The sequence below is a fragment of the Pleurodeles waltl genome, chromosome 8, assembly GCF_031143425.1.
Source record: "Pleurodeles waltl isolate 20211129_DDA chromosome 8, aPleWal1.hap1.20221129, whole genome shotgun sequence".
NCBI lineage: Eukaryota > Metazoa > Chordata > Amphibia > Caudata > Salamandridae > Pleurodeles > Pleurodeles waltl.
Genome location: NC_090447.1, coordinates 82,870,650 through 82,885,041, shown reverse-complemented (window position 1 = coordinate 82,885,041; position 14,392 = coordinate 82,870,650). Strand labels below are relative to the sequence as shown.

General features: G+C 41.7%; 1 protein-coding gene across 4 annotated transcripts in view; it reads right to left on the bottom strand.

The window, feature by feature from the left end:
- LOC138249738 (beta-arrestin-1) overlaps window positions 1–14,392 on the bottom strand; it is a 702,383-nt gene that overhangs the window by 23,596 nt on the left and 664,395 nt on the right. For 2 of the 4 annotated variants that reach the window (XM_069203796.1, XM_069203794.1), the window contains exons 12-13: window positions 14,171–14,254; window positions 734–757 (exon numbers count right to left, since the gene is read on the bottom strand). In XM_069203796.1, coding sequence (XP_069059897.1) covers window positions 734–757; window positions 14,171–14,254 — 108 coding nt within the window. The remainder of the gene's footprint in view (window positions 1–733; window positions 758–14,170; window positions 14,255–14,392) is intronic. The other 2 variants (XM_069203797.1, XM_069203795.1) reach the window with 1 other exon arrangement.

The window sequence follows — 14,392 nt, the reverse complement described above, 5'->3', positions numbered from 1 at the left end:
CTGACCGCCGCATTGGCAGTGGTCCGACTGCCAGCGCGAGTCTGGCGGTGTAGTGACCACCAGACTCGTGATGTACAAAGGCAGAAAAGTGAGTGGTCATACCAGTAGATTTTCTAGCAACTTCTCTCAACTTTAACTTTCCAATAATTCTAATACTCGGAATCAGGATGTGACATTTATGACTGTATAACAATGATTTTGTGTACCCAAGTGAGGCTTAGCTGGGTGAAGGCATCTGTGATTTGCCCCAATAAATGCATGTTACAGCTACATTTCTGTGACTTGTTATTGTATTGCTTAGCATCACTGTGTAATATAATGATGTTTCATACAGATTCAAATAAAAATGTATTCAAGTCATTGAAACAATAATGATGGATTGTTGACAGCACAAGCAGTGTGATGTGTAGAACAAACAGGGATGAATAGTGTCTGAACAACCTTTGCATTTGATCTTTAAGGAATTGTAAAACAGACATAGTGAAAATGAGGTTTTAACCAATTGCTGAGGCATAGGTTGCAAGTTGATGAACAGATCCACCTGTTAATCAAAGTCTACGAGTTATGTGAAGTAAACTCTTTGGGAGAAACATGTAAAGCTCAAGGCAGACAAGAGATGGAATGGCTGTAACATTCAATGAAGTTTGAATTTGTTGTTGAAGTTTGACGAGACAATGTGCTTGCAGAGGGTTTGTCATGCACAGCCAAGAACAGGGAAAGCTTACAGCGTTACCTTGAAGCAAGATCTCCCAAAAGGCTGGCATTGTGAAAGCAGAGTGAACATTAGTCAAACAAGAAACACCTATGCTGAATTGCTCATTTGCTTGAAAGAAACACAGTAAATTTGATTAGAAATATTATGTCGTGCAAAATAACCTGGAGGTTGGGAAAGAGCTGGTTGTGTTCTTGTATAGCACACAATGGTTGCCGCAGACGACCCAACAAAATAATCCCTTATATAATTCCCCATTTTCAGAATGGTATTCAGAATAAATATTTGTATACAGTCACCATAAAAAATTATAAATGGCAAAGTAATAACTTGGCAGAGAAAGCATCCTTTTCATTAATAGCATCAGGTAATAGTTTTTCAGATCTTGCTTTTTGGCTTACAACCATACATACATTTCTTAAAAATGAAAAAGTAAAACAGATAAAGATGTACTCTGCAGGTAATATTTTTCATTAATGGCTAGAGCCTTTGGTTATTTAAAAATGTATCACCCTACAGCAATGACCATTAGAGTATGTCATAAAATTGTGCATTAATGTAGACTGAAGCAAATACGTAGAAAAAGTGCAATTTCTGTTTTCTCCTCCGTTGAAACAATTAATAAATTAAAGGTCACTCACTAATGTGCTATAATGGCCAGGTCTAGAGTAACTAATTGGCCTCCCAGCATTTATCAGCACAATCATGGCAGATCAAGTGATCACATCTACTGTAGAAGAGTGTAATAAAAATCTCCAATATATTTCCCTGGTGAGGGGAATGTGCTCAATATAGGTAATTCCCGAACGACATCCTCAAATATAGAACATGGGTAATACAATAGAAAAATGAAACCATTACTTACAAAGACCAAAATAATCAAATAAATATAAAGTATTCCGATAAAGCTGAAAGAAAATGTTATACTTTGTTAAGATGTTGTTCCTTGATTAACTATGCCTTATGTTTCACAGTTGGTAACAGATTTCACTATTTTGACCATAAATACATTACTTTATTCTTCCTTTCAAGATGATCTGTTACAAATGTATTCTGAAAGCATAGCAGAGATGCTCCACAGTTGGACGCAGGCTGATGTCACCTATAGGCTGATCCTTGCAATTGGGGAAGTTATTGCCAATTATTAATGCACTACTTTTAATGTGCTAGGTATACCACAATATTATAGTGGACTCTAATTATGACACAATCCCCTGCATTTATCTTCACAATTTCAGAAACACAAATATTACCGTATGTGGGACCTTGCCCTTTCTGCAGAGTCACAGCATACTTTTGCCTTCCTCAGCTTTCATACGCTGAACTAGGTTTTGTTGGGAGCAAATAAAAATATGATGTTTACACTCAAATGAATTGTAATTCAAAATCCTCTTTAACTGTGAAGTTGGATTTTAAGGTACCATTTTGTAAAAGCCACTTGTAAAAAGTTGGAAATTTCTTGTCCAAAACAACTGTGCCTTCCTGTTGGTGTCCGAGGTCACATGACTGTGAATGGCTCTGCTATTGTGGGTTGTGTTTTTGTTTACAGTTACTGAAACAAAGGGAGCCTAGGTGTGAGGCAACGGAGTCTGACAGGGTCCCTGGGAGGAGCTGTTCTTTGCCTGAGTTATACTTCAAAGGACCCTGCGCAGCACATACAAAGCCAGGCCTTCCCTGACTTTTGTCACCCTAGACAGTGTGGGGCCAAACCCTGGGGAAGAAGAAGACTTGATCAGAACCAGTTTTGGGGTAAGTTGGAAAATTCCCTCACACAAAAATCTAGCACCAAGTATAAGAAGTATGTGCATAAGAGGGCCTTCGGAGCCACTGATCAAAACACTCCTGGACCTGTGGAGGATTGAGCAGAAGGACTGCCCTGCTGCTTGAAGGGCTGCCTTGCTGTCTGAACAAGGAAGTGTGGAGCTGCTTGTCTTGACCCCAGGCTACCCTTAGTGGCTTCACAAGTCAGTTGGCTGACCTCCTGTGTGAGCTACAGGGACACAACAAGCTTCCAGAGGCATTTCTGCAACTGCCCAGCTGACTATCTGCAACTGGATCTGCTGAGTCCTGCTGTTGGCCTCTGCTGGAGTGAGTCCTGTTTCCCAAGTGGGGCCCCCAGGTCCTGGATCCTTGGCTGCCATCAGTGAGAGCTCCTCCTGAAGAAGAAGGTGAAATTTCTGAGGTTTAGGCTCATCACAACTGCAAACAGGGCTGTTTGTGCCAAAACTCTGATAGCCATTGTGAAGCTCCAGGGAGACACGATCTTTATGCCAACAGCAACCGTCTGCAACAATAGGCAATGTGATACCTGCACTTTATAATATAGCAACGACCGTCCTCCACACTCAACCAGTTCCTCATGTCTAAAGCCTCCTCCAAAGCGAACGGAACTCTTCAAGCCAAGACCTGTGAAGGCAATTTTTCAGCTTGACTAACCTGTTCCCTGTATTTGGTCCATGCTCCATTGGCCTGAACTTGTGAATTTCTTCTGGTTCAGCGAGCCCAGATAACTGCAACTGGCGCTTTCTTCTTCCTGGTGCCATTTTCATTAAAAACATTAAAATTAAATATATGTTTCTAGTGACTGGATTTTTTTCATTCTGGTATCATTTAAACCTTGAGGCCTCCTCCACCATGAACTGGACTCTTTCAGCTGGACTTTAGAAGATACCTTTTTCAGTGGGACTAACCTCCTACCTGTATCTGGCCCACGCTCCATCGCGGTCGGCCTGAATTTCAAGACCAGATAACTGTGGATGACACTTTTTTGCTTTCAGGTGCTATACTTAAATAAAATCTTTAAAATTACATATCTCTGGATCCACTGCTTGACTTTTTCTTATTATGGTGTTCCATTTTTTGTTAGATTTTACTTTATTTTTCTAAATTGGTTTGGGGTTTATCTTGTGTTGTGTTTTCAATTTATTACTGTTTGAGTACTGCATAATTACCTTACACATTGCCTCAAAGAAAGCCTGGCTCCTTTGTGCCAAGCTATCAGTGGGTTAGGCACAGGTTAATTTAGTGACTTTTATGATTCACTCTCACAAGAATTGTGGTTGTTGCTTGAGTTGGGCTTCCACCCCTTTCAATCAATAATCCAGTTTCTTACACTGTAATATAACAAGCAATTTCTCCCTTTTAGAGAATATACCCTTCCTGTGAAATACTTTTTTTAACATGGATGTAAAGGATAGAAATGCATTTACTAATCTCTGAACTAGTACACGTATGATTTTGGGTATGAAATAATGTACTTGTGTAAAACTGATCTCATTTAAGCAATCCTATAATGAACCATTAAAGCAGCAACGTCATCTTTCTGGAACATCTTTGGGATCCAACATATGTACGTTGTTGTACTGCACCTTGTCTGAGTATGCCAAGTTACAATACCAGCACATCCTGGATAAATAGTCATGCATTTTAACAATGGGTATGCCTACATTATGCCTGCATTATGCATTTAGGAATTTCTGTCTTTTTTTAGTCAATCACTAAGGGCCTCATCACGAGTCTGGCGGTCACTTGACTGCTAGCTCCACCAGGATCAGAGATCCCCGCGGTCTTGGGGTTGAGGCAGTCCTAATCCGCCAGCAAGCAGCTCTGCCCTGGGGATTATGACCTCATTTTTCGCCAGCGATTTCAGGGCAGTAGCACTGCCATGAAAAGGCTGGCAGAGAACAGGTGCAGGGGGTGCTAGGAGGGCACTTGGCATGGGCAGTGCAGGTGTTCCCCTGGCCAGCACCCTCACAATGTTCACTATTTGCTTTGCCACTATGGTGGCAACTTCCCCATTGGAAGTTCGGCGGACAGCCTAAACCATCAGCCGAACTCGTAATAAGGCCCAAGTGTCTGAAATATTTTTACATCTTAATTTTGTTCTTTTTGTGTAATGAAGTAAGTTATTGCATTCTTTTATTGGGATATTACTAATATTCATGATGCAGTACATTTCAATGACCATAACACTGAGATGTCCCAAAAGCACAAGAGCTATTTGCATACCCTCTGAGAGATCCAAGACCCCCATCCAAAGGCAGACTGAGAGCCTTATTACGAGTTCGGCAGACAATTTAGGCCATCCGCCGAACTTCCGACGGGGAGGTTATAGTGGCTACCTCCCCGTCTGCCCCACTAAGAGTTCCCGGCTAGGTAGACAATTTTATATATTTCACATTAGTGAATATGTAGTGTTATTGTAAGTCCCTTCCACTGTTATTTCTTATTGTAGTTTATTGCAGTACATGTAAGTGACCATGTGCGCCTGGGGTACATTCACTGCTATTTTGCAACCTTTAGAGTTGTAGATAATCTATCTGCACAGTTAGTGAATAGCAATGGGCTTACTCTTCTGTTGGTAGGTGAGGCTTGTAGTAGCCTGTCCCTCCCTAAACCCCTCATTGCTTTTCCATATACCACTCACATTTTGTTGTAGATATTCCCCATTTTTTGGCTCCTCCCGCATTTACTACTGAATATTAAACATAGATGTACGGGGATCCCTCCTCAGAAAAGGAAGGAGAGGTGGAGATCTTCACCGATAGGATTGTAACTTGCATTTTGTAGGAGGCATCTGTCACTAGTGTAGCACTATCTATGTACTACAAAGTGCAATTTAGGAATTGGGCCCCGAATCTCTGATACCAATAACATCACGAAAGACATAATAGAGAGATGTCTTCAAAATCAAACATACCTGAGCCAATAACTGAATTCCCAAGAGACCTCAAAATCGTCGTGATATTCCATACTACCTGGAAGAAACTTGCAATAGGTGATCTCTATTACACCAGAAAAATTCCAAACCCTGAGGAGTAGAATTTAATTGGGTGCGATACTTCTCACAACCTCGTCCAGGCCAATTGTAACAAAACCCACAGTCCCCTATCATTATGCTTTTACAGCTTGATGAAAGAAGATAAACTTGTGAAATGCATTCTGTCTGACACTGATGTGATTTTTGATGATTTGATTAAACAAATATATCAATAAAAAGCCTTAGAGCCTGCCGTAGCGGGCTATACCTGCGATTAAAGGCCTGCTCCAGTGTTTAACAAGAGAATAGGACTTTAATTGCCGGTATAGTCCAGTTGTGAAGGGCTATAAGGCTATTAGAACATTCTGCCACCAGGGGACAGAATGTTCTAATAAATAAAATAAAGTTCTCACGTAGCCCGAGGGGATTAACATCCCCTTGGGCTCCATGAGGCCTTTGATCACAACTGTTGCTGTGAACAAAGAACATTGGAATGTTGGCTGTTAGACTTTTTGCCTTACGCAGGGTCATCCACAGTCTTTTTGCCTCCTTCCTCCTGGTTTTTCTGACCTCTCGCTGTTGGCTCTAGGACTCTGAGCACTTTATCACTGCTGGCCAGTGCTAAAGTGCAGGTGCTCTCCCATCTAAAGTTGGTATGATTGGCTTATACCTAATTGGCATATTTAATTTACCTATAAGTCCCTTGTACAGTGGAACTCTATACCCAGGGCCTGTAAATTAAATACTACTAGTGGGCCTGCAGCGCTGCTTGCGCCACCCACTGAAGTAGACTTTTAAACATGTCTCAGGCCTGCTAGCGCAGGGTCTGTGTGCGCAGTTTTCTGCCACAGGGACCTCGCATCTAAACTTACTTGCCAGGCCCAGAACTCCCCTTTTACTACATGTAAGTCACCCCTAAGGTACGCCCTAGCTAGCCTTATGGGCAGGGTGCCCTGTATGTAGAAAGGCAGGACGTGTGCCATATTGCATGGCCTGTCCTAGTAGTGACAAACAGCCTAACTTGGTGTCTCACTGCTGTGAGTGCTGCCTCCTCAAAGGATTGCATTGGAGATGCCCTGCCTTATGTGTAAGGGGTATTGTCTGATTTATGAGGGGTAGCGTAGGCGTGTTTGGTATGGTTGTGATGGTGATAATAAATACTGCTTACTGGTGTATTTTTTATTACTATTACAGAAATGTCACTTCTAGAAAGTGCGCATTTATCTGTACTTATGACTCTGGTGTTTTGCAGCTTGTCTCCAATCCACGTCTGGGCAGAGTGACAGTTGGGCTTTGTGCATACTTTTCAGACAGCCTGTACACAGGGAGGGTGGAGGTGTCACAGAGGTCCATCTGCATACTGAATAGTCTTCCTGGGCTGAGAGAAGGGAGAGGCGGGGCACACCTGCATTTGTAAAGACTGTGCCCTGGCCTCACACAATAGGGTCGTTAACTCCCCACTGATGTTTGGAGCCTGTGCTGAAAGGAGAGAGGGGGCACTCCCAGAATCAGTTGTAACTGGCTGGAACCTCCTCTCCCTACCATTGTAAAACACTGTAAGAACTGACTATAAGTACAGGGGAATTTTCCCCACAATTTGGAGACTCTTGGAATCATCTTGGAACTGGACACCAAAGGCTGAAAGGACTCACCAGGAACCGCAATGGACTGCTGCTGATGTGCTGACCTGTGACCTGCCTGGTCACTGTGAAGGACTTGGCACTTGCTGCCTTTCCCTTGTGCTGGCCTGTAGCTGGGCCCTCCACCTGAGGACCTTGTCTTAAGATTCTGCTCCCCAGGGGCAGGGTGCTGTGGCCCCTGACCCCTGCATCCATTTCTTCACGAGGGGTGCTTCTCTGTGGTTGCGGCTGCCATAGCACTGATTGCAGCGTGCTTATGGAGCCTTGGGAGCTCGTAGGCTCCTTGCTGCATTGTGCCCCTTTAAATAAGATCACTGCAGCGGCCCGGGAAGCTGGAAGAACACTCGTGCACCACATCGGGTGCAGGCGAGTGTCTGCTCGGGCCCCAGGAGGGGTCCGATCTTCTTTTGGCTTCACGGCAGGACCAGGGGAAGGCACGGGGAGTGCCCCCTTCCCCCTGGCCTCCGCTCCTTTTCTGCTGTTAGGTAAAACGGGCATTATTGTGGCCCCCCCTTGGTGGAATGGCCAGTGGAGGCCCGGGGGGGGGGCCCCCAGAGATCGCAAGCTTCCGGGAGGGGCCTGTCGTTAAACCGGAGGGGGTGCGTGGTGCCCCCGTCCTGCCCTAAGTTGTTTTTGCTGGCTTTGGCCTCCTCGTGAGGGCCGGTTGAGGCCCTGGGGGGCCCCCAGTAATCACGGTCCCCGGAGGAGCCTGTCTATAAAAGAGAGGAGGTGCATGTCGCCCTCCTCTGACCCCAGAGTATAAGGGAGGCCCCCGTTTTGCGCATAGGAGCGCCGGGGGCCCCATTGTTCGCCTTCTAGGCACTGGAGGTGCTTTCATCCAACCAGGTACTGTTTAAAGGACCAATATAGTTGCAATCCAAAGTTCTTTCTACAGACTTTTGTTTGATTCATATATTACCTACCTGCGTTTGATGTTTTTACATATGTGTATGCAAATGTTCCTTTTATGGACATGCTTGCTAATATGTTTTTCTAACTTGCCATATGTTTTCTAATGTTCCTACTATGGGCATTTTATGATATTCTTATGACAAGTGCTGTGATGTAATAACGTGTTTTCCTGACTACTGCTTATGTTGCAGAATACTGAGTAACCTGTGTGTTATGTGTGACTACTGCTAGTTTGCAGAGTAACTAAGATGTAACGTTCTGACAACTGCTAAGGTAGCAGGATAGTACTGATATGTGATGTTTGGTCTGATAATTGCCTTGTGTACAATACAGTATATTTTCATATAATCTGGTGTTGTGTTTCCTTTGTGGTGGGATATTGCGTCATGGGTGTTGTGTGTGTTGTGCAAACGCTTTACACATTGCCTCTGGGTTAAGCCTGACTGCTCGTGCCAAGCTACCAAGGGGGTGAGCAGGGGTTATCTTGGACGTGTAACTCCCTTGCCCTGACTAGAGTGGGTAGGTTCTGCCTGGCTGAGGTGCATACCCTAGCCAACCAGAAACCCCATTTCTAACATTGGCGCTCCGGGCTTTTACCAGCCAGTAAAAGCCCAGAGCACTCCATCATCTCCAATGGAGCCCCCAACATTCCAATGTTCTAATTGAACATAAGCACCTGCATTGTCCGCATCAGCTACAGGCAGTGTAAATATAAATGTATCAACAGTGCAAAGGACAAGTTCCTAAAAAATGCCAAGGCAAATTAATAACACTCTAGATATATAATGATTGTGGTGATGGAACAAAAAGGGGAATATGTTAGGTGAAGGGACAAATTACAGCAGGTAAATGCTAGATTTAACAGTCAGTTCTTTTCAGTGTTGCGGTTTCAGCAACTACAGCAGACATGTTCTTCAAACTATTGATTTTTTTTTTTATCTCAACTAGGTTTACTCTCAGCTCCTGACATTTCTCTACAGCAATAGAAATGGGTGCAGGAACTCAAGTTGAGTAGGAGCAAAAAGGGAGCACAAATAACTTAATTGTAGTGTTCAGCGGCTGGTCTGTTTTATGTGGACTTTTGACCAGGCAGAACCTTGTCTTTCAATTAAAATGAGAGCACTGCTCAAACAGATACCAACAAATAAACAACAGTGTCAACATACAAAGACTCTGTTGGTGATAGAACAAAATAGCAACCATTTTGGAAAAAAAGACAAATGATGTCATAGTAATGTCCTAACACAAAAAAGTGATGTGTGGAATGTTTGAATTAAGGTCAGCTGCTGGCGTGTATTCTCAGGTGAATTCTATTTCATTGTTCTTCATGGCCTCTGCCCCATATCTGCAGAGGAACAACCATATGCAAATCAGTCTTGGCCCCCCCTGAAAAGAAGGGTACCCCAGCTAGATAGCCAAGCCATCGAGGCTCATATATTGGCTCTCACAGGTCAACTTTGTATGGTGATGGAGATTTAGGGCCTGATTTAGAGTTTGGCGGATGGGGTCAAACATGACCGATATCCTTTACGCCTATTTGTAAGTGCATTGTGATATAATGCACATTGAATTAGGTTAATGAGATATCCATCACGTTTGTGAAGGAGTAAATCATTTGTCATACTTTAAATAAGGCCCTTAAGTACCTGACATAGAAAGAGAGGCCTATAACAGGATGTAACTTACAGAGGGGGGTTAGTGAATTAAAAGAGAAAACTAAATTCCTTTAAATAGTCTTGTACATCAAGGCTTTTTCATTAAAAGGATGCATGTTCCTCAAGTATGCTAAGTGCCCCACTTCATCATATGGCCTCTGCTCTTCTCTAGGAAATTTGCTAATGGAGTCATGGGCTTCAAAAACAAGACATTTTAGAAATTATAGCAGATAACATTGTTTACTCCCACAAATGTTTATGTTTTTTATCTGAAGGCATTAGAGTTAACCACTGCTTATTACATATCTAAGTCATCTTAGAGCTTGGGTTTACTCTAAAGTGGTATAGGAGCCAAAAGGAAACACAAATAACATGGCATATTTTGTTGATTCTTGCTTAGCTGTAGGTCTATCTCATGGAGAGTGCATGGTCTAAATCAACCAGGTCTTTCACTGAAAACTACTGTATTCCATAAGTCCTGCACTGACTTTTAAACATGTTAAAACACAAGTTATTTTCATACAACAATGAAATAGATGAAGACAACTATAGGAAGATCCATAGCATACAAGGCCTCACCTGTGATGCTTGGACATATAAACAAGCTATTAAAATGAGGGTTTAACACTCTAGTGGGAATAGGCCCAGGAGAAATTTTAATTATACCGGCGTAATTTGTGCAATTATAGTAGTTTTACATTATGCTGGTTATCTGAAATTTACAAATGATGCCATTCACATAATTACACCTCGCTTGTGGTAAAAATGTAGCAGAGGAAGAACCAGGCAATCAGACCGCAAGTGGCTGCTCATGGCAATTGCATTTTTTGTGCTATCTTTAATGTAAATTATAACCTTGCACCAAATACTGACACATTTCCCACTAAATTATAGTAGTAAATGAAGGATTTGCATTTTGCGCAATTAAAGCAAGCTTGCATAATTATGCAATATCAAATTATATTAATTTCATACACCTATAATGGGAACTTCGTTCTAGAAGACTGGTTGCTGTGTTTAATGAGCCGCTCTGCGTACCTCTGCCCCCAACAGACACCAATGCACACATGGAGCTCCCTTCCTCCAGATGGATCTCAGTGAAGACATACAGCGGAAGCACACTGCAGCAGAACACAACACTTCACAATATTACATGTTTGTGCTAGCAAGTGGTCTCATGGTTCAGCAACTGCTGAATCACAACAACAGTGCGATCTTGAGCTTCAAAAACATGACCATCAGAAAGCAGTCATTGTCTCTAATGAAGCTCTCAACATTCCAATGTTCTAATGCACGTAAAAAAAAAAATTATATCTCCCCAAGTAGCAATACTGGCAACAGAGTAAAAGGGTGATGCCATGGTTGCCGGTTCCTCAGTCCCTGAAGACGAGGGCCTTGTTGGGAAGTGGAGTACTGGATCTCTGAGAGTCTATTAGACCTAGCTGGGAGTGGATTTCTAGGGACCCTTGGGGCATATGGATGCTCTCTGAAGGACAGCTGTCAGTGTCTACTAGAGGTGTGAGCTTGTTAAAGTGCAAATTATTATTATAATGTAAAATTTCCAAAAAAGTCCAGAAATTTTGGATCTAAATTCAATGAAAATGAAGTGGGTGATGCACAAAAAGTAATTATAAGTACTGGAAGTAGTATTAGAACATTGGAATTTTGGGGGCTCCAACAATGGAGTGCTCTGGGCTCTTACAGGCTGGTAAAAGCCTGGAGCGCCAACATTCCAATATTCTCTGTTCACAGCAACAGCTGAGAACAAAAGCCTCATAGAGCCCGAGGGGATTTCGGGCTCTATGAGGACTTTGTTAAATTTATTAGAACATTCTGCCCTCTAGTGGCAAAATGTTCTAATAGCCTTAAAGCCGACGGTAGCAGGCTCTACCGGTAATTAAAGGCTTCTCTCTTCTTAAAGGCCTATGGCTCTGGCCTTTAATGCCGGAGTAGGCCTTTAATGGCCGGTAGAGCCCGCTATGGCGGGCTCTAAGGCTATAGTACAGGAGTCCTCTTTTAAGTACGATAACACGCTTTTGTGAATCTGCCCTGAAATATCTGATTTTGATATCAGGCAGTACCTAAGGCTTCATGAGTCATTCCCCTGCTCCTAGACTGACATGTTTTAGGGTAAAGGGGCTACATATTGGGGCATGATCATACGTCAGCATTACATCTACAGAGCAAGGGTTTGACTCGATTTTAGAATTCATCATTCAAGAAAAGATAACAAATATGATTAAGCTACATAAATAAGCTAAAGATTTAAACTCAGTGTGATAGCCACATCAGTGTCTCCCCCTTATAGATGTTAGTATTATCATTATTACTATTATTATTTCTAAACTGGCTGACTGCTGAATGTGCAGCGGGGTTCCATCCAAAAAGAAGCAAAAAAGAATGAATGGTTGAATGAGCTCAGCACTGAGCTGGCCTGGACAGGACAATGGTGCATGGAAAGAAAAGGTGAGGGGACCCAAACACAAATGAGAGAGGGGAGAATGGAGGATGAAAGAGTGAAAATGGTGGGGCAACGTGTACATCGTACAGAATATTTTGAGGATTAAGACAGAAGAGACACAGAGGATATATGAAGTCTCCCTTTGCAAATATGAGGTTATTCAGCAGCCCACCATAAAGGGAACATCAGTTGATGAATAGGGTTAATTTGTAATCTAGGAAAAGCTAATGACAATGAACCTGAAATTGTGAACACAACAGAGGATCAGAACTTGATTGCACAAAACGTGCTACAAATATATATATTGAAAACAAGACAAATTTATATATATATATATATATATATATATATATATATATATATATATATATATATATATATATATATATATATATAGGTAAGAAGTGGATATTGGTAAAATTCCAATGAATGCAAGAGAAAGCATTATTGATTTGAAAAATACGACCCAGTAAATTCTAGAGCGTTAGAGGTGTGCACAGGGGAATATATTATCTCATTTCCCAGAGGGCTAACATGAACAATGTAATAAGAAGATGAAAAAAAGTATATATTTTAGAATTAGAGAAACATATAATAAACAATTTTACACTTCATTTTTTGTGATGTTATGACTTCCAATTGACATATTCAATGGGAAATAAACAAACGTATTGATTACTTAGTTACGTAGAGACTCTGGAGTTTTGTAATGTTATTGAATTAGTCTTAGATTTTGCAGAGAATATTCAGATATTCACGTTTAAATGATTTTTTAAGGATTTATTAGTTGCCTTTGCTCATGAATGTACATATTTTGTTCTCTGGGCGAATTTGTGGCACTTGGAATGTTAGCAACAATGAGTGAGGGAGGGATTCTACTGGATGGTGAAATGCCGTTGCAATGCCAAAGACACTTGCCATCTGATTTTTTACTATTACAGCCAAGCCCTAAACAGTAAACATACATGTGCTAAAAGCATTAAAAAATGTGGGAGGTTCAAATATTACAGATGTTAGGCGATAAATGTAAAACATGTAAGCTATTTAATATAATTATTTCTGATTCATACTTCTGCTATCTCCACAAGGAAAAAGATGAAATGACTGCCTGACTTACCTAAAAATATGTTTGCTCAACTAAACACACCTCCACATTGTAAACAGTCTATTAGGACATGCACAGAACTAAACAAAAATCTACAAAGACATCACTCAGGGACTCCACCATGTGCCATCCCCAAAGAGATTACCAAGCCCAGAGATAATTTAGCCCTGGAAATGGACAGACCAGAGTCCATTGCAAATCTCAAATTAGGACGCCAAGTCTTGATATGAGCACTTCTCCTACAAATCTGCATGCCCTCTTCCTTGGACTTCTGGTTTCTCACTGAACACCTCACACTAGGCGCTACAGAGGCTACTTCACCTAGGAAAACACAAGCTTTCAGAGACAATAAACAACCATGTCAGACAAAACCCATCAAACCAAAGGCACTATCTGCCAGTCAGCCACCTTACAGATGCTTGAAGCACTTGAAAGGCACTGTCCAGGTCTTGAGGGAACAGCCATCCCATACACAATCCCCAAAGACGTATGTGACTCCAAGACCAGTTCAGCCAGTCAAAGGGCAGCGGGTAAGTACCAGTGCTGTGCTGGGAGATCTTTACTTGTGGGAGGCCTCAAGTAATAGAACTAACATATAGGACCTGCATTAGGAAGCGAGCAGTGTGAATGCCACAGAAGGGTAAATGGCGGGGATAGTACCTATTTTGTTTTGCTTCCAGACTGGTGTTTCAGCCCTGCCTGGTATCTGAAATTGAAAGGTTGTGTTGTATTTAGAAGGTTTGTAACCTTTTGTTTCATTTTAGGTAAAGGGCATTGACGCACCAATGAGAGGCTCTGTGCAGCATCAAAAACATTACATAACTAAAATAGAATACAGTATGCATGGGAATAAAATCAAGACTACCTATCAATATCAATATTGTGCTTCAAAAGCATTAATTTGTAATAAATGTGTCCACACTTACCCTCCTCGTGAAACAACCAGCTTTACTTTAACCTTATATGAAACTATGATCCCAAGAATCTCCTTGTTAGCTCCATCTCTTAATCTGGAAAAGATATAAAAACAAAACTGAAACTGGGCTTCTGGCCATATAAAACATAAAAAAACAATGACTAACTGTGCATTCTTACAACTATATCTGTTTAAAAATGAATCGTTTGAGATGCAAACTATACTATAAAAT